Source organism: Mirounga leonina, unplaced genomic scaffold, assembly GCF_011800145.1.
Source record: "Mirounga leonina isolate KUSES-001 unplaced genomic scaffold, KU_Mleo_1.0 Mir_82, whole genome shotgun sequence".
Taxonomy (NCBI): Eukaryota; Metazoa; Chordata; class Mammalia; order Carnivora; family Phocidae; genus Mirounga; species Mirounga leonina.
The window spans coordinates 36,714,498-36,741,030 of record NW_023270825.1 but is presented as its reverse complement, the minus strand read 5'-3'; the positions used below and the strand labels follow the sequence as shown (position 1 = coordinate 36,741,030).

General features: G+C 37.6%; 1 protein-coding gene across 1 annotated transcript in view; it reads right to left on the bottom strand.

The window, feature by feature from the left end:
• Nucleotides 1-26,533, bottom strand: part of KCNH5 (potassium voltage-gated channel subfamily H member 5) — a 294,759-nt gene that overhangs the window by 224,384 nt on the left and 43,842 nt on the right. The window contains exons 4-6 of the mRNA XM_034992617.1: nucleotides 23,117-23,245; nucleotides 12,567-12,682; nucleotides 6,267-6,659 (exon numbers count right to left, since the gene is read on the bottom strand). Coding sequence (XP_034848508.1) covers nucleotides 6,267-6,659; nucleotides 12,567-12,682; nucleotides 23,117-23,245 — 638 coding nt within the window. The remainder of the gene's footprint in view (nucleotides 1-6,266; nucleotides 6,660-12,566; nucleotides 12,683-23,116; nucleotides 23,246-26,533) is intronic.

Genomic DNA, 26,533 nt, shown 5'->3' with positions numbered 1-26,533 from the left:
TCTGAGGACACCCAGAGCTGCATTCAAATGCACCTACAAAAGAGCTTAATTCTATTCCTTGGATTCCTAGTGACAACATTTTTACCCTGTGTTATGGTTCCTAGGAAATCTGCATACTTCTTCTCAAACATAACACTTTCCTCTAATGCATGCTGCCTTCTGTGCCTCACAGCTCTCTTACAGAATCACATATCCAGTTCGTGAATTCCTAGTAAATCAAATTACATTCAGAAAGCACATCAACTGAGACAATCATAAAAATAAAGAGTTATTAAGTGGGCGCCTGGGTGGCTCAGTTGGTTAAGCGACTGCCTTCGGCTCAGGTCATGATCCCGGAGTCACAGGATCGAGTCCCGCATCGGGCTCCCTGCTCGGCAGGGAGTCTGCTTCTCCCTCTGACCCTCCTCCCTCTCATGCTCTCTGTCTCTCATTCTCTCTCTCTCAAATAAATAAATAAAATCTTTAAAAAAAAAAAAAAAGAGTTATTAAGTCATGCACCTGTATCACGTTAAAGGATTAAACTACTTTCAGATTCATACTCTCCTATTCCCAAGCCACCATCAGCTCACTTCATCATTCTTAAGTTTTATGTCGTTGTACAATTTACTAAAACCTTGCTAACACTTCATTGCTTCAGGTCAGTGAGTCATTGATATGCACTAAGAGTAAAAAAGGATTATCAATAGATGGGCCACATTCTTCACCATCACAAGGCTTATAGTCAAGCTGAGGAAACAAACATACACAAATGAAATAATAATATCCTCTCAGATATGCAAAATTCTTCAAGCAAAATTCATTCATATCTCTATTCCCATTTGTTCCTTATAACCACCCTGTGGTGTAAGTAATTAGGTATTCCTTTCCTTTTCTTACAGACACAGAAACTGAGAGCCAGAGTAACCATCCCAAAGGCTCACAACAAACATGTTCTAGGGAAGGCATAAGACCCCAGGTCACACAACAAATGGTTACAGTGCTCATGAACACACACAAGCTACAAAAGAAAAATAACTTTAATTATATTGATGGCACTCAGGTACATAAATGAAGATGAAATACGATGAAGATATTCATTACAGTTGCTTGGAAATAATCATTTTTAAAAAGACAAGAGGCCCAAAATGGAGTCACTTGTGCTTAGCCCATGTCACCAAACCAAGACTTAACACCAACTTAATTGCAGTTTCAACCTCTCCCAAGAATGTAATCTTAACCAGTCCATCTGGAATTACCTGGTCAGCTCTAGTGAGGTAACCGCCTGATAGAACCCCTGCCTTCTAAAGGAAGGTGACCTAGCCTGAAATAACCCACTCTTTGCTAATAATGTCCTTGTCTTGCCCCCTTCTGTCTATAAAAATCTTCTATTTTGTACAGCTCCTCAGAGCTCCTTTGTGTTTGCTAGATGGGATGCTGCCCAACTCATGAATCATTGAATAAAGCCAATATGATCTTTAAAATTTACTCAGTTGAATTTTTTTTAATATAATGTAGGAAGGTTTCCCTGAAGAAGTATGTTCCAGAGAGTTGGATGTCATGTAACAGATAATACAGAGCCGACCCACAGGAACTGAACCAGAAGGAAGTCAAAAATGCATAAAATAATGTGAGCAAAGAAACTGGTAGACATATGGATATATCTAAATTAAAGTATTGAAATTAAATAAGACAACAATATAATAGTTAAAAGAGAAAGTTAAAACAATATAGAAGAAAAATACAAGACAATAATAATTTGAAAGATGAGAAGATGAACAGAGGTCCTTGAATTAATTAGGAGACGGGTAAAGATACTAATAAGCCACATATTGATGCTAAAAATGTTAAGAGTAATCAATGAGGGGTGCCTGGGTGGCTCAGTCGTTAAGCGTCTGCCTTTGGCTCAGGTCATGATCCCAGAGTCCTGGGATCAAGCCCCACATGGAGCTCCCTGCTCGGCGGGAAGCCTGCTTCTCCCTCTCCCACTCCCCCTGCTTGTGTTCCCTCTCTCGCTGTCTCTCTGTCAAATAAATAAATAAAATCTTTAAAAAAAAAAAAGAGTAATCAACGAACAGAAAAACTTCCAAACTAGTGGAGGGAATCCAGGAGATGAGAGAAAAAAAATCCAAAAGGTGGAAGAAAAGAAGAAAAAGGAAATAAAAACATAGAGAAAAGCAAAGAAGAGGCATTTTAAAGTGGAAAAGAATATGCTCAAGTAAATCAAAATGCAATTAATCTTGATAAATATACATAGATTAAGCTTGTCAGTTACACTCTCAGAATCCATATACTATCTTTAGAAGATACAGCTAGAGTATAATAATCTATAATAATAAAATTTAAAATATAGAAATATATATACCAAAAACTATATGAAAGCTAATTTAGCTCTACTAGAATCAAGCCAAATAGACCTTAAGCAAAAACAATCATTAGGGACAAAGAAAGTGAGAAAATAATGTTGAGGAAATCTCCCAGACAGGATAGCAAAAATAGAAAGTGCTGGAAACAGGAGAGAAGAGAAAAAGAAAATTAGAGGACTAGTCCAAAAGGTACAATATCTGAATAAAAGGAGCTCCAGCAAGAAAAAAGTGGGGGAGAAGGGTGGAGATAATCATCATAGGAAAAAGAAATTAAGACATAAAATGTGCTTTTCCAGATCGAAAAGGGCCACCATCAATGCCCAGTCAAACTGATGAAAACGGACCCACACTAAGGCATATCATCAGAAAGATTCAGAACCCCGGGACAGAGAGGATACATCAAACTTCCAAAAAGAGCACAGGTCACATGTAAAGGGTCAGAAATCCTAATTATCTCTAGCCTAGAGTATTATAGTTAGCCAAAGTCAATCATGTGGCAGGGGGGAATAAAGAGATTTGTTTAAGAAAATGATGTTGATCGAATATTGCTCGCACCAATGTAATGAGAGAAGATGTAGACAGTTGGCAGAGAGTTTAGTGTTTGAATTAGTGATAAGTACAAAAAACTAAGCAAACAATAAATCCAGCTATTTATCAACTCTGAGGAAAGTGCAGAAAAACAATCATAGCATGTTTAAGGTTCCATCATAAATAGCATATTTGTAGTCATAATGATATTTATTGACCCAAAAGAATGATATACCTGTATTGTGAGAATGAGGTGATGAGAAGAGTGCATGGACATAGTAAGGGCTAGAACCTCAAATACCACATTGAGAAGTCAAAGACAAGGCCTAAAACTGAAAAACCAAGAGGTAGGTACATAATCTTTTTGTTTGCTGACATGGAAGCAAATAATAAAAGAATCCCCTAAACAATTTGAAAGTGGTTGCCTCTAAGGCCTTTTTTTCTTTTTTCTTCAAAATGAGATATTGTCAATCATTCTTCATAGAAGTTTTACCAACTTATAGTCCCTTGAGCAATGTATGAGAGTGCCTGGACCATCACTTTATCAGTTCGGGTTCCGTACGGAGTGCTGCCAAATCAGGGTTAGAGGTGCAAGTTTTACTGAGATAAAGGTCTGGGAAAGATAAGGGAGGAGGGAGGGGTCTTCAGACCAAAATGCGGGTCTGACATGGGTGAAGGGGTATTGGGTAGAAGAGCGTCAGACCCAGGTAAATGGGGAGCCCCAGAGCAAAAGTTACTCAACAGAGGAGTCTTGTGTTGAGAAGGACTAGACTAAATTATAATATTGCCCCCATTCTTAATTATCGGCTAAAAGTAGCCTTGGGGAAATATGGCCTCAGTGTGTGAACTGCAGCAGATGAGAAAATGCAGCAGTTGTCAGTCAAAAAAAAAAAAAAAAAAAGGCCTGGGGGGTTGGGGAATGGGTTAGCCTGGTGGTGGGTATTAAGGAGGGCACGTTCTGCATGGAGCACTGGGTGTTACGCGCAAACAATGAATCATGGAACACTACATCAGAAACTAATGATGTAATGTATGGTGATAAACATAACATAATAAAATAAAATAAAATAAGCCTTTATTTATAGCATTTTAGGCTTTCTAACTGTAAATACTCCCACTGCGGTCAGTTTCAAGCTACTAGTGTGACAGGGTAATGACTCACCGAATGAATGCTGAGTTTGGAAAAGATGCTAACAATTGGCTTTCCCAAACTGTGCTCCAGACAGCAGGTTTCCATGAAGGATGAGCTAAGCAGTGCACCTTCTTAGCTACTATACTCACCAACCTAGTGCGTTAACAGAGTTTTTACTGCAACAGTGTGATAAGTGAAAATGGTATGTCGGTGTAGTTTGTAGTCTTACTCTGCATTTTACTTAATATGCCTAAGGCTGAGGATCTCTTGATATATTTATATATTATGTTAAATGCATTTATTATTTTGTAACATATTTACTGTATTTTCTATGAGCTGAGCCAATCTTTTGATTATTGTTATTAAAATCCTTTTATGCCTATGTTCTAAATAATTGAAATCTTAATATATTGATCTTAATATATTAATTCAGATAGTAAGTGAAATACAAATACTGCTTATCATCTCATCATATTTCACATTTTCAAAATTAACTCCTTTTGACCCCTTTCAGAGGGTAAATAGGAAAGAAATAAATGTACCTTTAAAAGCATGTGTAAATGGAATCTAACATTAGGAAACAATTTACTATAATTCCTCCTTTTTCCGTAATTTTTAAAGTAATGTGTACAGCATCAAAACACAGTATCTACACTAAACTTTCAGGGAAATAGTTTTTTTTAATATTATTAAAGTTAACTGAGTGTAGAAATTTTATGGGGAAAAAGTCACTGAATAGTTTCTATCTACCTCCCAACATACGTAGAGTAACAACAATATAGTAGAGAATTTTCCATCTGAGCAGTCTACAAGGACAGAGTAGAATCTTTAGGGAAATTAAGTTTGTAATATTATCATTATGAACACATTTTAATAATAGATGCATTCTATATTGACTCATTTTTACATTATTAGTTGAGATTATTGGTTGCATCCTATCAGCTTGCTGTAGCAAGTTGGAAATCATCCACTATTAAGTTAAAAGCTACGAAGCTCTGGATGAAGTGGTCTTTTAAGATATTACACATTTTTAGGGACACCTGGGTGGCTCAATCGGTTAAGCATCTGCCTTCAGCTCAGGTCATGATTCCAAGGTCCTGGGATCGAGTCTCACTTTGGGCTCCTTGCTCAGCGGGGAGCCTCCTGCTCCCCCTGCTTGTGTGCACTCTCTCTCTGACAAATAAATAAATAAAATCTTTTTTAAAAAAAGATATTACCCATTTTTAATATCTTTTAAGATTAATTTTTTTAGAGAGAGAGTGTGTGCGAGCAGGAGGAGGAGCAGAGGGAGAGAGAAAGAATCCTCAAGCAGACTCCCCGTTGAGTACAGAGCCCGATGCAGGGTTCAATCCCAGAACGCTGAGATCATGACCTGAGCTGGAACCAAGAGTCGTCTGCCCAACCAACTGAGCCACCCAGGTGCCCTCCACATTTTAAGTATTTCTAGTTGTGCAGGTAATACTGAATGAACGGGACCTTGAACTAGGCCAGACATCAGAAGTCATCCAATACAGTCTCTAATCACAAATGTACTTAGACAAAATTTAAAACAAAGGATATAAAGAAGAAACCAAACAGGCAAAAATTTGAGGATTTTCCATAAAAGTTTTTTTTTTTTAATGTTAACTCAAGCACTGCTACCATATATATCTGGAGAGGAAGAGTCAAAACATCTATGGATGCATAGAATGCTACTGTTTTCCAAAGAAAATACATCTATTTCATCTCTCTTAATCAATTACCTAATTCATAACTGTATTTGACCCCCAAATGCTCTGCTTTTCTTCTGTTCCACCTCCTCCAACCACAACCTCCACTTCTTCAAACCACAACATCGAACCACAACCACTGTCTTAGTAATTGGTATTATCAACCAGAAATCAAGAAAAAGATGCAGATGAAAATTAAAGTCATTGAATAATATAATTTATAGCAAGTAGGGTGAAAGCTGAAAGTGGTGGCTAAAAAGAAGTTTGGATTGGGGTGCCTGGGTGGCTCAGTTGTTAAACGTCTGCCTTCGGCTCAGGTCATGATCCCAGGGTCCTGGGATTGAGTCCCGCATCAGGCTCTCTGCTCAGCGGGGAGGCTGCTTCTCCCTCTCCCACTCCCCCTGTTTGTGTTCCCTCTCTCACTGTGTCTCTCTCTGTCAAATAAATAAATAAAATCTTAAAAAAAAAAAGAAGTTTGGATTATCTGCACACTCCTTTTATCTTAATTTTCTCAAAACATACGGTCCACAGTACTCAGAAAAAAAAGAAACTTACCTCATCCACATTTTCAAAGGCATTGATGATGTCATAAGGTAAACAAGACAACAGATCGATCACAAACCAAGTTTTCAGATAGTTCATCCTTATCAGCTTGGGGTCAGAAATGACCTCTCCACCAGGTCCCACAAAAGTCGTGTGAAAATTTAAAACAATATCAACCAGAAAGATAACGTCCACCACACTGTCCAGCACCAGCCAGGCTATGTTGTTCTGCTTCGTTTTGAAGGAAACGTTATAAGGAACCATAATGGCGGTGTAGAAGGTAAGAATTAAAATCACCCAATCCCAAGTAGTTTTAAAAGCACAATAGTGTAAAATAATGTGTGGTGGCGTCTTTGGCGCTTCTTGCTTATACTGAGGAAGGATATCTGATCCCAGCTGAAGAACCTAAAAGAGAGACAATGTGTATATAAATGACTTGAACATCTCTGTACAGTTAGTAATGAATTCAAACTTACTGGAAGTCAAACCACAGCATATTTTTCATGACTCCTGGTTTCAAGACCAGTCAAACCCTAAAGTTTTGTCACTCTCTTCTGAGTTGTACCAAAGTTTGTTTAAAGGAAGTTAATCTTTCTGCTGTTCTATCTGGCTTTCTCTCCAGTGGCCAACTGTTGGTTCACAAACTGGCCCCCAAACACCAAGGGCAAGGAGAGAACAAAGAAAAGGACAGACCACTCCAGATCGTTAGGTGGCAGTTTAATAAGCAAGGGAACATACTTACAAGGCTTGTCATAAGAAACGGTAAGACGAGTAGACCTCCGCACCCACCTACCAGAATCTTAAAAGCTTAATAGATACCCTAACTGGATCCAGTCACATATACAGTCCAAATGGTCTCATCCTACTCTTTCAAGGCTACGTCCTTGAAAATGGCTCCCACTGTGGGAATGGTTGGCAGAGTGTACATTCCAAGGACCAGAATGAGGAGCCTCCAATTGCCTGGGTCCAGTTCCGGGGTCAGCCAGCAGTCACATCCTCTCAATAACTTCCTCTAACACCAACACTGATCCACAGCACTGCTGGATGTCCACTTCTGGGATTGCTTTCTGTACACTCACTTGCAAGCCTGCCTAAAATCACACATCTCTGATTGTCCAACAGTTATTTGGGTGACTCACCGTTACCCATTTTTCACACATACTTAGCACCTCAGGGAGCATAACTTTGATTCTGATGGCCTCGCTGAACCCCAGGACCACACTGTTGGTGATCTTGCTGTTGAGTGGGACTCAGCAAGAGCCCTAATGAGCAGCATAGTGATAACAGGGTTGTAAGTGTTATAGCCTGCTTTTTCCTTTTCTCCCTTCAATCAGGACTTAAAGAATTGTGTTTCCTGTCCAGATGCATATTTGCTTTGGAAAAAAGAAAATGCTAAATACTCAGGTTTGCTTCTCCATACCTTTTTGACAGATGGAAAAATTTCACTGCAAGGTTATATGAACCTTGACTTACTATAAGCAGGTCTAATTAAAGAGACAAAGGGAAAAAGCAGATGACAGAGCAAGAGTAGAGGCCTGGGCACTGCTGGGCAAAAGTAACAAACACAGACTTAGCATTGCTTTCCAGGACCTGGAACTTGGAAACTGTGAAAAAGAGTTGAAGGAATAGATCAGAGAGCTCTATTCCATGCCATCAATGAAGCTAAGGCTGAATAAATCTATGTGTTAAGGAATTTGTAAATGGGACTTTGATAAATATTTCCAGCAGCTTTGTCATCTTATATATCCAAGTGTTCAGCGTCTCTAAGACTAATGGGATCCAGAAGGTAGCAGTCAAAAAGTTATCATAAGGTTATAAATGCATTAAATATTTGAATATAAGAATAGACATAAACAAAAATACCTATTAGCAATAACTCATACGCCACAAAACAAAACAAATATACTAGCACTTCTTGAAACTCGACAATTATCCTGAAAAGTTTCTCTTGTGCATAGAACTTACATAACTGAAAACTAAGTATATAATACCCATTATTAATATTTGAAATGTGAAAAACATCACTAGTATTCTCAATAGTTGTGTATTATAACTTTTGTTGTTTGTTTGGGGGCTATCAGAACTATTTAGAAAGATTTTTATGTATTTATCCTCATTATCAGTGCCCCAGCCATATTTCTCCCATAAGGCCTTAGATTACTTAGCAACAAATTTTCCTACCAAGAATGTAAGCTTCATGTTGGGATAGAGCATTATGTAGACAGAATCAAACAGAATCATGGCTTCTCTTTCTCTTTATAGCCACTGATCGATCCATTCCAATTTCACCATGTTAAACGTGAAAATTTTCTTCATAGTCAATGTTAATATTTTACCATCTATATTTACACAGCGTATAGCTGAAGCACAAAGAAATCAGACTTAGAAAATAAACTCAAGTGCCAGGGTGCATTTATGACCTTCATGGGCCCTAGGCATTTTTGCCTTCCTGGACCCCTTTCTCCATAAAAAAATAAAATAAAATAAAAATTGCATTTTACAACTGCATTGTTACAAAGAAGAATAAATTATTATAAATCCAACTTTTTTACCTAAAAGTTCAATTTTTCCTTCTACTGTTACTAGAAATTCAGACATCCCATGGACCCCTAAAAATGTTGTGGTCCCACACACTGCTTATAGACAAGTTGACCCTGCTCAGCACGCTGGCAGAACATAAGATGTCTTCTCTAGAGATGGAATTGGATCACTCCTGAGGTTAGTATTCCTTAAATCTGGCTACAAACTAGAACCATCAGGAGAAATTTTTTAAACGATGATATACTCATATCTAGAAATGCGCCCCCACTGACAATTAAATTCATCTTGTGCGATCTCTATTTTCAAAACCTTTCCTGAGTGATTATAATGTACAGTCCAAGGTAAAACTCTTGTCTGATATTTCCTTAGACATTCAGGACCCAGTTCTTCAGACAGTGACTTGCATATGTAAAAGGATCCAGAAATGCTACAAGAGTGGGAGGAGAAGCAAGCAGAGAGAAGGAGGAGGAGGAGCATGGCATCAACCACAAAGGGACACTCATGCTCCCACTTTGATCTCTCTCATATGCAGAGCACGACTTTAATCTTCACTCTGACTCTGGGGAGCTTTTATAAAGCAGTGAGTAACAATCCTTCATTTTCGTTGCTAGTCCACTTGTACTTTGAGAAGTGATGAGCCTTAGGTGGAGGGGGATGAAAACACATTTTCAGATTATTTTTGTACCAATACAAACACGTTCTTTCTCTCTGAATATCTGAGAGCACTGACACTAATAGAATCAGAACCAAGGACATGGCATTGAGACGGATATTTATCTTCACCCCTGTAAAAGTGAAAAGCTGAAGCCAGTCAGCAGGAAGTCAGTTCTTGTGGACCACTGATGAACTACCTACAAGGAGACCCAGATCTTTGAAACCAGGAACTGCCTCCAAATGTAGGTGTCCCGACGGCACTGTGATAAAATGTATATGTCTTGGAAAAAGTGAACACCTGAAGTTCAACAGCACATCCAAATAGTCAGGTTGAACAAATTATATGACTCTGAGTAAAACTTTTGAAATGATATCCTTCTGCTAACTTGTTGCTTCTTTTGGGTCAAACTTTGGACTAAGAGCACATGCAGACAAAATATCTTTTGAAAATCTCATTATTTCTTCAGGTTCTCTGAAATCAAGCCTATGACCTGACAGAAAACAGTTTTGTATCTGAGTCAGGTTTGTGAATTAGAGATGACCAATAAAGAAACTATCAATAATCCAAAGGCGATGCAAAAATAAAATAAAATCAGATGGGAAGAAACAGGGGTGAAATTTCCTCAAAAATAAAAGTAAAAAATCATGTGCTATTATTGAGGGGAAAGAAACTTCCCACTTGATGCAGAAGGAAAAAAACAATGAATGTTTCAGGGTGCTAAAGTAAAAAATTTTCCTCTCTATGGTCCCTTCCTCTTGTTCTTGCCCAGTTGTACAACGGAGAAAAGAAAAACTCTGAATAAGGTATTGTTAAGACCCAGAAGGAATCATGACTATGAAAGTCAGCAGTCACAGAAACATGTCCCTCCACTTGAGCTTGATTTGTAGAAAAAAAGGGACAACTCAAGGCAGAAAAGAAAGCTTTAAAATCAAGTAGTACTTTATAATAAGCATCACTGACAAAGGAAGTTGTATCTACTAACCTGCTTTAAATCTTGTCCTAATTGCATATTGTCTTTTAAAATATTGTGATTATTATTATTAGTTAATATTTAATTATGTTAATGTCTTACCTGGGCTTTTAAAAACCTGATTGCACATCTAAGTATTAATCTCTCCCCAGGCTACCAGTGCTATTTAGAGCAGAAAGCCTTCTAAGTCCCCTGTTAGCTATGGTCCAAGAAAAATCCAGAGTCCTCCAAATTCAAGGAACAAACTTTACTTCCACACCCTCTCCAAACCAAATTTAATATCTGCCACTAGTTTAGAAAGTTACTCTGGAGCTCTTCAACTCACTTTTCTCCAGCAGAGCAAACTGATGAACATATATACTTAATTTCATCTTTCTCTTCTTTGGTAAGCTACCTCAGAATATTCTGTGAGTGCCCACTAAGTGCTTAGCCAAGCTTTTGTAGTTTAGTTAGCTTTTAGCATCATTCACACCAGGAAGACAAGTGATGATTACAGAAGACACATGAACAACAAAGCTTTTAGCGGCCCTGGAGTTCTGTCCTCAATTCCTTTTCTCTCTGGTTTCAATATACTTTCTCTGGGTAACATCATCTAGTCCTAGGGCACCAAGGCCTGAAATTCAGACCCAGATATCCCTCCAGAGCCAGACCTAGAAATCCCTCTGCCTTTTTTTTTATTATTATGTTATGTTAATCACCATACAGTACATCATTAGTTTTTGATGTAGTGCTCCATGATTCATTGTTTGCATATAACACCCAGTGCTCCATTCGGTATGTGCCCTCTTTAATACCCATCACCAGGCTAACCCATCCCCCCACCACCCTCCCCTCTAGAACCCTCAGCTTGTTTCTCAGAGTCCATAGTCTCTCATGGTTCATCTCGCCCTCCAATTTCCCCCCCTTCATCCCTCTGCATTTGAGGCATCTCCACTTGGATTTCCTGTCAGGCACTTTAAACTTAACATGCCCAAAACTGAACTCATTCCCATTGCCCCCAAACCTTCTCTTCCTTCTCTTATATTTGTCATTTTATTAGCCACAGTACTATCTATCCAGTTGTCTTTGACTCATCCTCTTTTTCACATTCAATTCTTATCTATCAACAAATATGTTGACTCTAATCTTGGAGTGTCTGCTATCTGCCCATGTCCATCTCCGGTTTCCTTGCTTAAAGCCATGGTCAATCTAGCTGATTTACTCTTAGGTTTTCTGAACTAGTTTCCCTATCTACCCATTCAACACAAAGCCTCTAGGTTTTTAATCATTTTTGTACCACAGATCCCTTTTGGTAATCTGATGAAATCTATGGACCCCTTCTTAGAATCAAGTTTTTAAATTAATACAAGAAAAACATGGCATTGCAAAGAAAACCATAGGGACCAATCTCCCTTTGAGAGGTGTCTCTAAAGCATAAATGTGATCTTATCATTTCCCTGGCACATGGGACACCAACCACCACTGTTTCACTCTACATAACTTTAACCTTTCCTTCACCTGACTTCACCCACACTGAACTCATATTCAAAGTCATCATACTCTCTCATCTCTGAGCCTTTGCACATGCTGGTCTCCCTGGTAGAAATGACCTGCATCGCTTCTTTACCCATTTCTCATATTTTTCCTTCAACATTCACTCACCCCAGGTATCACCTCACTCAGGTAAGCCTCCCTAGAGCCCCAAGTCTAGGCAAATGCTCTTGTATGTGTTCCCACTGCACCCTATCATCCTATTTATCATATCCTATTGTCAGTTTCTTCTGCTTGATCTTTAGTTCCTTGATGGTAGAGCCCATTGCTTATTCATCTTCACATCCTTTATAAAGTATCAGGCACAGAGAAAACTCTCAATGAGTGTGTGCTGCATACATAAATAGATAAAATGAGTGAACTTCCTATCTCATTTACTCAAAGAAAACCTCACCCTCTACAAATACCACTTGGGATGTCATGAACTAGTTTCTCATTTCAAAAATATGAGAAAATAAAAAGAAATATTTAAAATTTCTGTAATTCCATAAGGGAAAAATAATTAGAAGATAAGTACTTGTAAAATAATAACCAGAAATACCTATATTGAATCATTTGGAGGGAAAAAATGTACCACCACCACCATCTTGGGAAGGAAAGTTAGTCTCCCACTTACTTCAGCTAATCTTGAATGTTTGTGGACCACCTCTGTTTTATTCATTGGCGTGAGCTGCTGCAAAACACTTCGGCTATTTGTCAAAGCCCGCGTCAATCGGGCAAATTTTGTCCAACCTTAAAAGTAAGGAGAGAAAGTCTCAGTTTTTCACATATAATGAATATGGAACCCAACATTCTTGCTAATATTCAAAGGATCTAAGAAATAGCACAACATCCAGAACTAATAAAAAGTATCAATCTAAAGCATTTTATTTCTGCATAAACATCATCACATTTCAAGCGTAGCTATAAAGTAATGAGTAATTTTTATATGTGACCTTTGTGTTTTGCTCATATCTATTACACAGTCTCAGTAGCCAACTTACAGCTGCCCACAAAATTCTGTGCTCCCCCTTGCCTTATATAGATTTGTTATTGGAACACAGTTGCCCAGCCATGAATACACTTCCCAGCATTCCTTGCATCTAGCTGTGTCCATGTCCCTAGTTCTCATCAATGGAATAAAAGCAGAAATGAAGTGTGTCACTGCTACACATGTGCATGCCGCAACATAAGAAGCAAGTGAGACTTCTCTACACTTTCTTCCTCTTTCTACCAGCTGGATGCAAGTGACAACAAGGCCCCAGGGAGAGGTAAAGCACTGAATCAGTGCACAGAAGATTGCCATATGCCAAGGATCACCTGCCTTGGACTGTAATGTGAGCAAGAAATAGGCTTCTGTTGTGTTAAGCCACTGAAAGTTGGGGGCAGGAGTATTTATTATAGACTAATAAAAATAGTTCTACTGTGCATTGTGTGCAGATATATACACATAAGAAAATGAAGCCCAATTTTGACAAATCTCACATATTATGGTGCTTATCACACTTCCATCTTTTCTTGTTACACAGAAAAATGTTATTTCTCTCTTAACAACTACAGTGATAGCTAAAGATCCTTCCTTAAATATCTAGAATCCCTAATATTGTTTTCTGAAAGAGTAGTAATTTTAACTTCTGGGGGAAAGGGATGTGAATTTAATGAGAAAGAAATTTCTTCTGAGGGCGCCTGGGTGGCTCAGTTGTTAAGCATCTGCCTTCGGCTCAGTTCATGATCCCAGAGTCCTGGGATTGAGCCCCACATTGGGCTCCCTGCTCAGTGGGAAGCCTGCTTCTCCCACTCCCACTCCCCCTGCTTGTGTTCCCTCTCTTGCTCTCTATCAAATAAACAAAATCTTAAAAAAAAAAAAAAAAAGAAATTTCTTCTGAGGCCTCAAATTCCTGTTATTAAAATAATTAATTTCAAGGAAATGTGAATAAGTAGAGCAAAACTAACCATACTCGGGCGCCTGGGTGGCTCAGTTGGTTAAGCGACTGCCTTCGGTTCAGGTCATGATCCTGGAGTCCCGGGATCGAGTCCCGCATCAGGCTCCCTGCTCAGCAGGGAGTCTGCTTCTCCCTCTGACCTTCCTCCTTCTCATGCTCTCTGTCTCTCATTCTCTCTCTCTCAAATAAATAAATAAAATCTTAAAAAAAAAAAAAAAACTAACCATACTCTGGTCCTATCTCAATTATCCTTTCTCTACATATCCCAAAGACTCTAATTTATTAAAGATTCCATTAAGACCATGTGATAATTTCTATGCTAGTGCCCCTAACTACGTTATTTGTCAAATAACTCCTTAACAAGGAAAAATCCTGCTGGTCCCAAGGAATGACTGTAATGGCAATGATGAAATTTCAAACAATGTGACAAAAGATGAAGGAAGAAATCCTGGGCAGACACCTGTCAAATGTCTTTCAAACTATACTAGGTAGATGACATCATACTTTACTACCATTCTTCAGGCTAATTCTGACTTCAGTTAAGCTTTGTATTTCCCTACCAATTCAGCTCCCTCTATGGTATCCAACAAGTGGATTAGAAAATAGGTAAACTGGCATCAGTTGGTAGAAGGTCCTTAATTCTTAATTAATGGACTTTATCCTAGTGGCTAGAAGAAAAAAAATGTTAGGCCTTGAGAATTGTATGTAACCCTAAGGTTAACCCTGTGTATTGTGCTAAAAAAAATTTTAAAAAAAGGAAGCACCAGATATGCCACCAGCTCTCTAAGAACTTAACATCAATGTAAAAGACCAATATGCAATCTCTATCACCAATCTAGACTCTTCTTCTGAGGACTAGACCTATCTAGTATCTAATCAGCCATTAGCCACCTCTTACTAAGATAGTCTAGGGCGCCTGGGTGGCTCAGTTGGTTAAGCGACTGCCTTCAGCTCAGGTCATGATCCTGGAGTCCCGGGATCGAGTCCCGCATCAGGCTCCCTGCTCAGCAGGGAGTCTGCGTCTCCCTCTGACCCTCCCCCCTCTCATGCTCTCTCTATCTCATTCTCTCTCTCAAATAAATAAATAAAATCTTTAAAAAAAAAAAAAAGATAGTCTATAGGCATCTGACAACATGTCCAAAATTGATCTCATCATCTTCTCTCTCCATCTCCAACTCCACATCTTTCATGTATTCCTGGACTTGGTGAATGGGCCCATGATATTTCCATTGCCCATATCAGAAACTTGAAATTTACCATCCTCCTTCACTATTATCTCCACATCCACATATCCAATCACTTCTAAGTCTTATAGACTATAACTTATTAATAAATACTCAAGTTGAATCTCCTCTCTCCATCCCTATATGTCAGACAGTATATCATCTTCCACCCGTGCATCTTAAAGACTATACTCTCTATCTGCTCACTGACCATATACTCCCCAAGCAACTCTCTACATTGCTGCCAAAGTGCTTTCTAAAGCACACAACTGGTCCACGCCCTTCCCTTATTTCACTCTTTAAGAGACCCCTTGAAGCCTTCAGTATAACATTGCATATCCTTGGTATATAGGTCATTTAGTTTCTGATCCCAAAGACTGCTCTGCATTCATCCCCTTCTACTTATTCATATATACTCTGTATTCCAGCCCTACTAAAATCAGTAGCAAATTTAAAAAAAAAAGAATAAATTCAAAACTAAAATTAAATCTACTAAGAATTCTCTGTACACCCATGATATTCAGTGTTTCCAGGCTTTCATGCATTTACTGGCACCTCCAGACTCAGTTAAAGCATTATCTCCTTCTGGAAGCTTCTCTGATCCACTCATAGTGGTAAGAGTATCTTCAGACGACAGTAACAATATTGGCACCTGAAATATTTCTTGTGATCATTTCTCTTTCTTACTTCAACTGGATTTATAATTGCATTGAATATTTCTAGAAACTTACAAGGCAATGTTATACTTATTGAAGCTTCATTTTCCTAAGACAAGTGATGTTACACATCTTAGTACTTCTGAGTACTGGATTTAGAAAGAAGCCCATTTTTATTCCCAGAGTTCAATAAGGTTTATCCAGAAAATATTTTGAAAAAAATTAAAAGAGATATTGGAGGAATAAATTAATTGACATATAGAAGAATACAAATCATCAAATGGCATGCATTCTCTCATTTCCTAGGATAATGGCTAGGGTTAGGGCTTTCTTATAGTCCTCAGTTCTAAACAGTTAGCATTTTTTTCAAGACCCCTATACCACCCCTTTCTCCTCACTCTCAGATTACCTTGTCAAATGTTATTGAATAAACAGAAGCCATAAGAAACATAATAGATAGCCCTCAATTTCCTTTCTGTCCCCTCCATCTCAAGACCCATCTGTATGGCACTGATTCTTGCCTGCACCTTTATCATCTCAAAGTAGTAGACATTTGCTCTTTTCTGATCATGCATATGTTCTATTCATGAACATTTAAGTAGTTTCTAGATTTTCATTATCACTAACAACACCACAGTGAATTTCCTTATACCTATCCCTTTGTGCCCTTGGACACATTCGGAATTGCCTATGTTATTAACTAAATTAGTTCATTTGATCTGTCACCAACCCCCACTATACAGTCAAACTTTGAAAAAGTCGAGCAGCCATACTGTCTAGGTCAGAGAAAAAAGACACATCAGCAGTTCTAACTTTTCCCAGTGATACATTTACTGATCTCACCTTTACAGAGACCTCACTGGTGTAACTGATTATTCAGCACAGTTTGCTGATGTTACTTAGATGTGGTCGATATGGGGTAATGTGAACAGACAGCTGACTATGAAGAGCCTAATACTTGCTCTATGAGTTGTTCATGGAATTATGAGAATATTTGTTCTCCTAAAAGCTCAGGATGCCATCTCCTTCTTAATAAAACATTAGTTTAGCTCTATTGGGTTGCAGTTAACCTCTTTATCATGCACTGCCTAATCTTAAAAATAAGAGAAAGTCACAGAGGCAGTTAAATCAATCTATTAGACTGTAACACAAGATTCTAATCTATACGAAAAAAGCTTAGGTAAACAATTATACTCTTGGCCAAAGAGACTACATGGCATAATTACTCATGTTTCATCTGTTGTTTCCTCTCTAAAGAAAACCATTGGCTTCCCACAGGGGAAGGTTGCTATTTTTGCTGTTAGCTTCATTCTGTAAGAATTTTTTTTGTCTCAATTATTGGCATGAAGATGCCATAACTATTTGGCACAGGATATTTCACACTGTGAGTGTCTTGGCAGTTTTGGAATCTGTTTGAAAATACCGTACAGGATAAATGGGCAGAGATTCTGGCCATCTCTTGTAGAACACATATGGATAATCAACGAAATGGATTTCTTGGCTGCAATTTTTCCCCTTTGTATTATTACAAATGATGAATCAGGTACCATTGACTGATTATCTGAGCAACAGTTCCAAGATCTCAGTACCAGGAACAAAAGATAACAAAAATTCTTTGCCCCCTTGAATTATTATCAGTAAATTTCTTGGTTCAAAACAGTTCAATTCTGTCAGAATCAGAGTGTTCTCAACATGTGCTTAATTGCTGTAGGAAAAAAGGTGAGCAGGGTATTAATGTGGCCAAACCACAATAATAAGTTTCCACTGGAAAGGATGAGACAGCATGGTGCAATAGAGAGAACATGGGATTGGAAATCAGTCACACTTTGCATGTCAGGATCTTCAACAGTAAAATGGAAATAATGATACTAATTTTCAGAATTATAGGAAAGAGCAATAAAGAACATAAACTTCCTGACATATAGTAACTACTCCATCAAAACTGGATTCCTTCCCCTTCGATGGTTTTTACTACCATCCGTCATGGTATAAGTCAGAGGTATCACTGACATCACTCAGTGCCATTCTTTTTAAGGGAAAAAAAATCAACCTAGAATGAAGTTTTGGTATTATAAGATTCATTATGAGGAAGAGGCGCACTCAGATTGGTTGGCTGCCATCACATTATAGTTACTATCCCAGATACAATTTAGAAATAAAATTCAGAATTAGCCTTTACTCAACTCTTTCAACCATGTGTCTGAGTTTCTTGGTAAAAATACCAAAGCAAGTAGGAAATTGATGTCAATTCTAACCTTGTCAAATCCTCAAAGGACTTAGGCCCTTGCTCTAATCACCGGCCCCTTTTCACATTAAGAAAGTCAAATGTAAAGTGCTGAATAGCAGTGGCTATGGGGGCACTGTTTACTTGTTAATAATCTCAAAGGGAAACCTTTCAATGTTTTAACCATTAAGTATGATATTTGTGTAGATATCCTTTTGTGTAGATGCCCTTTACCAAATGTATTAATTGTCTTCTAACTCGAAGAATTGAAGAAGAAGAAGAGGAAGAGGAGGAGGAGAAGGAAGAGGAGGGAGAGGAGGAGGGGGAGGGGGAAGGTAAAAATACCCTTGCTCTGGGATTAAAAGTTCCATTCTGGCCTGCTAAGGTATGGATTCACTTGTCTATTCTGTATCTTAAAATACTCTTTCCTATGTCCTAGGTAGAACTCTATTACCTAAGTATTTCTTCAAATTTTACAAACACCCTCCATCTCTGCCCTTGCAACAGCCTCAACTCCCTGATACTTTGCCCTGATTCTTTTCCATTCACTCACCTTACCAAATCCCAACTCTGGTTAAATCCAACTCTTCATTACTTCTTCATCTATAGATCTTTGACTAAATATGGATAGAGTAAAACAATAATCATGCTCATAGATTCTAGTGGAACTCATGACCACTAGTCCGAAGCAGACCTTAGTGTTCAGCTTACCAAATTCCCTTTGCCCGCTCACTTCTCCACCCTCTTAGATTACCATTTCATACCTACTTCTCTCTCACCATGACTTCAATACTTCTTCATCTCCTTCACCATCCTTACTCTCAGGTGATAACCATGTTTTTTATATTCCTGAGAAGAGCAATCGAAAGAAAACTTCCAATATATATTTACTTGTTTGTCTCCCCTCCCCGCCATTAGGATGGGAAGGAACTGTGTATCTCCAGGACCTAGAATGGTGCCTGCACCATTCTGTACGCCTAATCAGCATTTTTGGTTGCGGGGAAAAAATCAGTAAAATAGATAAACAAGGGGAACAAAACTTTCCTACAAGAGTCATAAGAAGGCTCATGTTAAGTAACTCTGGTGCCCAAGGTTAAATTAAAAGTAAATCTACCATCTCCCAGTTCATTGTTTTAGACTCAAATCATTTTGATATTATGGTGTTATCATGAAATCTCCTCTGCTCTTTCTCAAAAGTTCCACAGTCCCCTTTATTCAACTTAAGAATTTGAGAGACATATTTTTTCTGCCAAGATTTCCAAACACACTTTCCTATACTTCTACCTTCATAGAGATAGCAGGATGATTACTTAATGTCATAAATATTTTATTTCTATTGAATTTTTCATATTAATTTTACAGCTCATTTGAACAATAGGAAGTAGCTCATATACAGCATTCATAGTTACATTGTGCAATACTTTTTTCAGTGATCTGTTATGTATTTGACAGGTGTGGAAAAGTCTCAAAATAAAAGTCTGTTTAAAATAAGCTCTTCCCCCACAAATTCTGGCACTGGAAAGAGATAGTCTTCTCTAATGATTTTCACAATGGGGTCTGATTTTCCCTGTAAATTCTAATTTACATGCCTATCAAGCACATAGTTCAAAATCAAATGGTCTGAGTTGTTTGGAGTTTATTCAAATGCCATTTTTTTTGTAAGAATGAGTTATGCATTTAAAAGATTTTGCCTGATGAAGAACTCTGAGATTCTGATATAAGGATACAGGGATGGAGGTGTAGGCAGATAAATGGAAGGGCATTAACTTGAAAAATAAAAGTCAATGCTCAATATTAGCACCTTTTCCCCAATTTCACTAAAAAATGCTGTCAATTTTTAGTTTCCATAAATAGACTACATATACTGACACCATCAATCAATGTTCAGCATATCAAAATTGAGAATGTACTGTATGTACTCTCCCTAACTTCAGCAGTGTCATGAAATCACTTAAAGAGAGAGAATTATAATATTCATCAAATATAGATATAAATATTACATAAGGGAAAATACTGTGACACAAAAGCTTTTTACTCAGTATTACTGTCATTCAGTGTGAAAGCAAGACAAATTCATCCAAAGAATGTTAGGTCACAAATCATATAAAAATTACTTATCTTTTATTTAAAAACATATTACTTTAAGATATAGTCAGCTGTTAACTGGAGGTTTTTCATTGATGTTCCTTATCAAGTTGAGGAAGTTGCTCTCCATTCCTACTTTGCTAAGAGTTTTTACCATGAATGGGTGCTGGATTTTGTCAAATCCTTGTTCTATGTCAAATGAAATGATATGATCTTTCTTTTTTTAGCCTGTTCAAATAGTAGATTACAGTGATTGATTTTTTTCATGTTGAACCCACTTTGCATATGTGGAATAGATCCCACTTAGTTGTCATGTAGATTCAATTTTTGTTGAGTATTTCTATATGAATATTCATGAGAAATATTGGTCTATAATGTTCTTTTCTAGTGATGTCTTTTTCTGGTTTTGGTATGAGGGTAGTGCTGATCTCATAGAACAAGTGAGGAGAGTTCTCTCTGCTTCTATTTTTGGAAAAGATTGTAGATTTGCCAAAAATGAAAAACAGAAACATTATACATGGTGTTTCTTTGTTTTGGAAGTTTATTAATTATTAATTAATTTTTAATAGATATAAGATGATTTATCTATTTCTCCTAGTGTGAGTTCTGGCAGTTTGTTTTTCAAAGAAATGGTCCATTTCCCCTAAATTATCAATTCAGTGGCTATAGAGTTGATCAAAGTATTCCTTTATATGCTTTAATGTCCTTGAGATGAGTTGTGATGGCCCTTCTTTAACTTCTAATATTGGTAATCTGCTTCTTCTCCCTTTGTTCTTGGTTAGCCTGGCTAGAGGTTTATTAACTTTGATGATCTTTTTAAAGAACCAGCTTTGAGTTGTGGTGATTTTCTCTAATGTTTTCCTATTTTCTAGTTCATTGATTTCTGCTCTAAAGTTTCTTATTTCTTGTCTTCAGCTTGCTTTCACTTAAATTGCTCTTCTTTGTCTCCCTAAGGTAGAAGCTTAGGGTTTTAATTTTATATCTTTCCTCTTTTCTCATATATGCATTTAATGTTACATACATTTTGCTCTAACCACTACTTTTGCTATATCCCATTAATTTGATAATTTGTAATTTCATTTTCAGTTAGTCAAAATATTTTTCTAATTTATCTTCAGGCTTCTTCTTTGGCCCATGGGTTATTTAGAAATGTGTTAATTTCTAAGTATTTGGAGATTTCTTAGCTATCTTTCTGTTATTGATTTCTACTTTAATTCCATTGTGGTCTAAGGACATGCCTTTTAAGATTTCTATTCTTTTAAATTGGCTAAGGTGTGTTTTATGGCCAGAATGTGATCTATCTAGTGAATGTTCCACATAAGCTTGAGAACACAAATTCTATTGCTATTGGATGGAGCACATTGAATTTTAAAACAAACAAACAAGCATTAAACCTAAATACTATTAGAAAACTATTCTATTTTTAAAAACAGTATTTAAATTCATCCTAAACCTTCTAGACACTGGGTCTATGAGTAAAGGTAGAAGAACAGGTAAAATAAGTCCAAAAGTGAATATTCGATCTTCCAGGAGATGATTTAATACACACATTTTCAGAAACATTCACAAATAAATTGTTCCATGTTATACTTTAAATGGTTTACACATTACTGGGTCCTGGGTGGCTCAGTTGGTTAAGCAACTGCCTTCAGCTCAGGTCATGATCCTGGAGTCCCGGGATCGAGTCCCGCATCGGGCTCCCTGCTCAGCAGGGAGTCTGCTTCTCCCTCTCCCTCTCCCTCTCCCGCTCCCCCCTCTTGTGCTCTCTCTCTCTCAAATAAATAAATAAAATCTTTAAAAAATATAAAAATAAAAATAAATGGTTTACACATTACAAAATTTTCCTCTTATAATTTGATGTTAACCAAAAACTGACCAAGTATAATATATGTGAATTCATATGCAAGGAATAAACCTATAAAATTTTTCTACAATTATGATTACAGTTGGAAAAATTAAACTTTCGTGCCAGTTTTTTTAAAGAGGTAAGAAAAGGCAATGCCAAATGCAAAGAGGAAGATTACATTTTTAGTCTCCAAAGAGATTATTAAAAATAACATGTCATAAAACTTCTAAGAGTATTTGAAATTCTTCATTTATCAGATACCAGTTTTTAATTTAAACATAATTGGAGAGAATAAAATGAGAGTAAATTACATAGAAAACAGGATAAAAGCACATGCCACTGACTACTGCTTTCTATAACTCTCCCCCTGAATATTAAAGTCAGTAAGACTGTAGTCAGGATGTTTGCATTTTGCCAGCCACTCTCTTGATAACAAAATTATTCTTCACATAATCTAACAGCATCTACCCAAGAGAACCTACAAAAGCTGAGTAAGTAAAGGGTGAAAAGTAACGTGAAAAAAGTCAACTAACCAATCTCTAATCAATTCAACAAAATTCAATCAACTGATCAACTGTGCTGTAAAAGGACTTCACCCAAACCATCTCACAGGCTGTTATATTTTGTGTTTCTAAAGTTCATCCTGGAAGAAGTTGTCAAAATTCCCATTATATTGATTCTAAATTTATAATGCTCTACGATTCCCATTATATTGATTCTAAATTAATAATGCTCTATGTTCTTCCTTATGTCTTATCTCAATTCCTCTTATTATAATTTAAATTAACCCACTATTATTTCTACTCTGGATAGCCACGCTATTTCCATTCAAATGGTATGATTGAATAAAACTGGTTGTGGATAATTACTAGCATGAATGTAAAGCAAAAGAAGTACCAAATAGTAAAATTTTGTGTTCCAGTTCAACCTATGTATTTTTTAAATAATAATATATTTAATTGACAGCCTAATTCTTAAGTGTGGCCATTCCTTTGAAAATTACCTTTTGTTGGGGTGCCTGGGTGGCTCAGTCAGTTAAAGTGACCAACTCTTGATTTCAGCTCAGGTCATGATGTCAGAGTCGTGAGATCAAGCCCTGCATCGGCTCCACGCTGGGCAGGGAGCCTGCTTAGGATTCTCTCTCTCTCTCCCTCTGTCCCTCCCCCCACTTTCTCTCTCTCTCAAAAAAGAAAAAGAAAAAGAAAATTACCTTTTGTTGAATCATCCTCTATTGGCTGTTTGAACAACGTAATATCCTTGAAAGTACATAGGAACAAGACCACCTTTTCATGTTCATTTCTTATTGGTGCAATTTGCATATAAAACCAAACAGGGGTTCCTGTAAGAGACAGAAAGGACAATAGAGTGTGACATAGCCACAGCAATGATATTGTCTCCTGCCTTGCCTCTTTCTTCAGCTGCCCACTGCTGTGCCAGGAACGAGCACCGAAACAACAGTACTTTAATTGCTTCCAGAATTTAAAAAAAAAAAAAAAAAATTTAACTTTGTATCAATTACCAATTGCTCAAATATTAATAAACATTTTTCAACCCAAAATATCAAAATGTGAAAGTAAAGCTGAGGGTGACATTTCACCACAAAGGAGCACAAAAGCTGTGTCACTACGGTAACACCAGCATTACCTTTAGGTCTGTGTCCCTGCACCTCCGCTGCTCTCTCCAACTTCCTTTTCATAGTTTCACCATGTGTGACCACTCCTACATGCTTCTCTCTTCCTGTCCCTTTGAGAAGTGTTTCCAATTGACTTCAGCAGCAATCGCTGATGCTCTGATAAGCATTCCTCTTGGAAGAACATTTGAAATGTTCTTCCTACCTCAAGGCTCTCTCGTCAGTCAGAGTTGTAAGATGGCTCTATGCCTTTGACAGCAGTCCCACATCAGAGAGAGAGGATGTCAGCAACGCTTGATGTCTGCTGTACACAGAACTCTACCTGAAGCTTTTAAGGCGACCTTAAAGGTGAGGGGGGGGGAGACATGCCCCCCAGCCCTTGAGATTCTCAGGTATCTTCATGAGCCACTGCTTCCTATCTCCTTCACTCAAAGAATGAGGCTTGACTCTGTCACTATGTTCTTTATTTTTTTTTTGTTTGCAGTTGTTCAAATATTCTTTATTTTTTAATAATTTACCAGTTGCGTATAACACCCAGTGCTCATCACATCACATGCCCTCCTTAATGCCCATCACCCAATTACCCCATTCCCCTGCCCACCTCCCCTCCAGCAAACCCCAGTTTGCTTCCCATAGTCAAGAGTCTCTCATGGTTTTTCTCCCTCTCTGATGACCTCCCATTCAGTTTTCCCTCCCTTCCCCTATGATCCTCTGAGCTGTCACTATGTTCTTTAAACAATGGCTCCTGCAGACTCCAGAAAACAAAGAGTTTCAGAGCACTTAAGGCTTTGGATTTGGACAAACCAGGAACTGGCATTATTTCAAACAATAAATATTTGAAGACACAAGAAATGCCTTCAAAGGAGTAATTATCCATTAAACGATAAAACACTGAAGGAATGTTCCATCAGAATCAAAAAGACACATTTTCCATTATATTCTTTCCAAGCCATGGTGCAGTAAAGCCTCTCCAAATTTTCTATCTTAAAGACATAAAGGCTTTTGTTAGGTTTGGGATTTGGGGAGTGAAATATGCAGCTATTAATAGTCTCTATGTGAGAGTTGATAGTCTGTTAGTGGTGCAACGAAAACCAAATTAGAAAAAACTTCATACCTTTGGCCAAAAAACTCACAGAGGAATGTCACCACAATGGGGAATTTGTCATGTAGACAAGAAGAGATGGCTTAACTACCAGGTTCAAGAAGTCAGAGAATTAGAAAGAGGAGGTGTTTATGGAATATTCAGTTCTGACAACCAGATCCTTAGCAACCCTGGGGCCCTATGAAAACACGGCCCTTTCCAAAATGATCACTGGGTGAGACAGGGATCTCAAAAACCATCACACCATCTCCCAGAGAGGCTTGTTCCTTGTTTTCTGCTCCTTCTTCTACACAGTGTACCCAAGAACTGTGAGTGATGTACGCAGTTCTACAAATCACCAGACACATGCTAGCAGATACGTGGCCTGTGGCTGTTCCAACACAGGAGCTTGAGGCAGCAGGGTCATAAACAGAGAAAAGGGCATTAAAAATCAGTCATTTTCCAAGGTCTGTTAAAAATCTGAACAGAAAGAGATGATGTTACATTTTGCACATTCTATGAAAAGAGCAATTTTTCAAATTTTAGCCTAGAGGCAGGACTGTTTTTTTAAAACTGCTTTCAGCTATCAAAGTTGACTTACAGGGTCAGATTCCCCAAGTAGACAGAGTATTTGCTGAGTGGCTGGCAAAATATCCATACTCTGGTCTGGGGGTTCAAGAGAGCAGAACGTCTGAGAGGGTTAGGCAGAGAGGCCAGTCGTAGATGGAAACTCAGGGCAGTGTCTTAGCATTGATTATCTGGGCGGCCCAGACTATCACAGGTGTGCCTTTGTGCAGACAGGAAGACCCATTTAAACCATCACCCTAGTGCTACTGTTTCCTTCCCAACAGAAACGGTTCCCGCTAATCAGAGCAATGCACCTTAAAAACAGAGCCTACAAACTGAAATGTCAATGATGACACATGTTAAATCAGATACCTCAATCCCCCCATTTGCAAAATGCTGTTTAACCTAATTACTTAATGGAAGTGTTAGGAAGACGTGGCATTCAGGCATTCCCAAAACATTTATCTACAGACATGTGAATTTTTCTATCTAACATTTTTAAAAAGTTACAAAAACATATTTTTTCTAGTTGATGTTCAAGAACCTTCAGGTAACAATTTACAAGATTTTTTAAAGCTCCTTTCAGTGTAGTAGAACTCCACTAAAATACCTAAATGATACCTATCCATATTAATGAAAAAAACTCAATGCAAATAACAGAATTTCAAAACATTAAAATAAAGCAAAATACCACCTTGGAAGGAAACTTTTGGAAATGTAAAATTCAAGTTCTTGTTAACATGATTTAAAGGATATAAGGAAAACAGAATCTCCACAAAGGTATTTTTAAGAAACTCAGACACTATGAACTTGGTTCTCATGCTTTAAAATCAGGCAAATATTTGTTTATTCTTCTTAGTGTCAAAGTGAAATGACTTTAGTAATAGGGAATATCCTTAAATTATTTGCTAAACTCAGGGCACATATCTAAGTCATTCAAAGGAGAACAACCTATATGAAAAAGATACAGGGTTTTGACATAGGAGTCTACTACAAATTTATCGATATATATCTGGACTTGGTGAGAAAGACCCAGAGGACACCTCAAGCTTGACTTTTCTCCGGTCGAGGCCAGAGCAGATCATTCAGAATGGATTGTTTTCTAGGTGACAAGCCAACAGACATTTGGCCATGAATAAAGAGGAATACCTCTTTGGCCTTGATTCTAAAATGAAAGATAAAATAATAAGACATTCCATAGGTAAAACCACTAAAGACCAGTATTCCCATTACCAAGTGCACTAATTTTAAAGCAATGCCTGTGGCTGTGATTATGTCTTTGATGGTCTATTAATAAAAAGAAAAACCTAAGTTCAATTCTAAATATTTTATGGTGAATAAATGTTTGA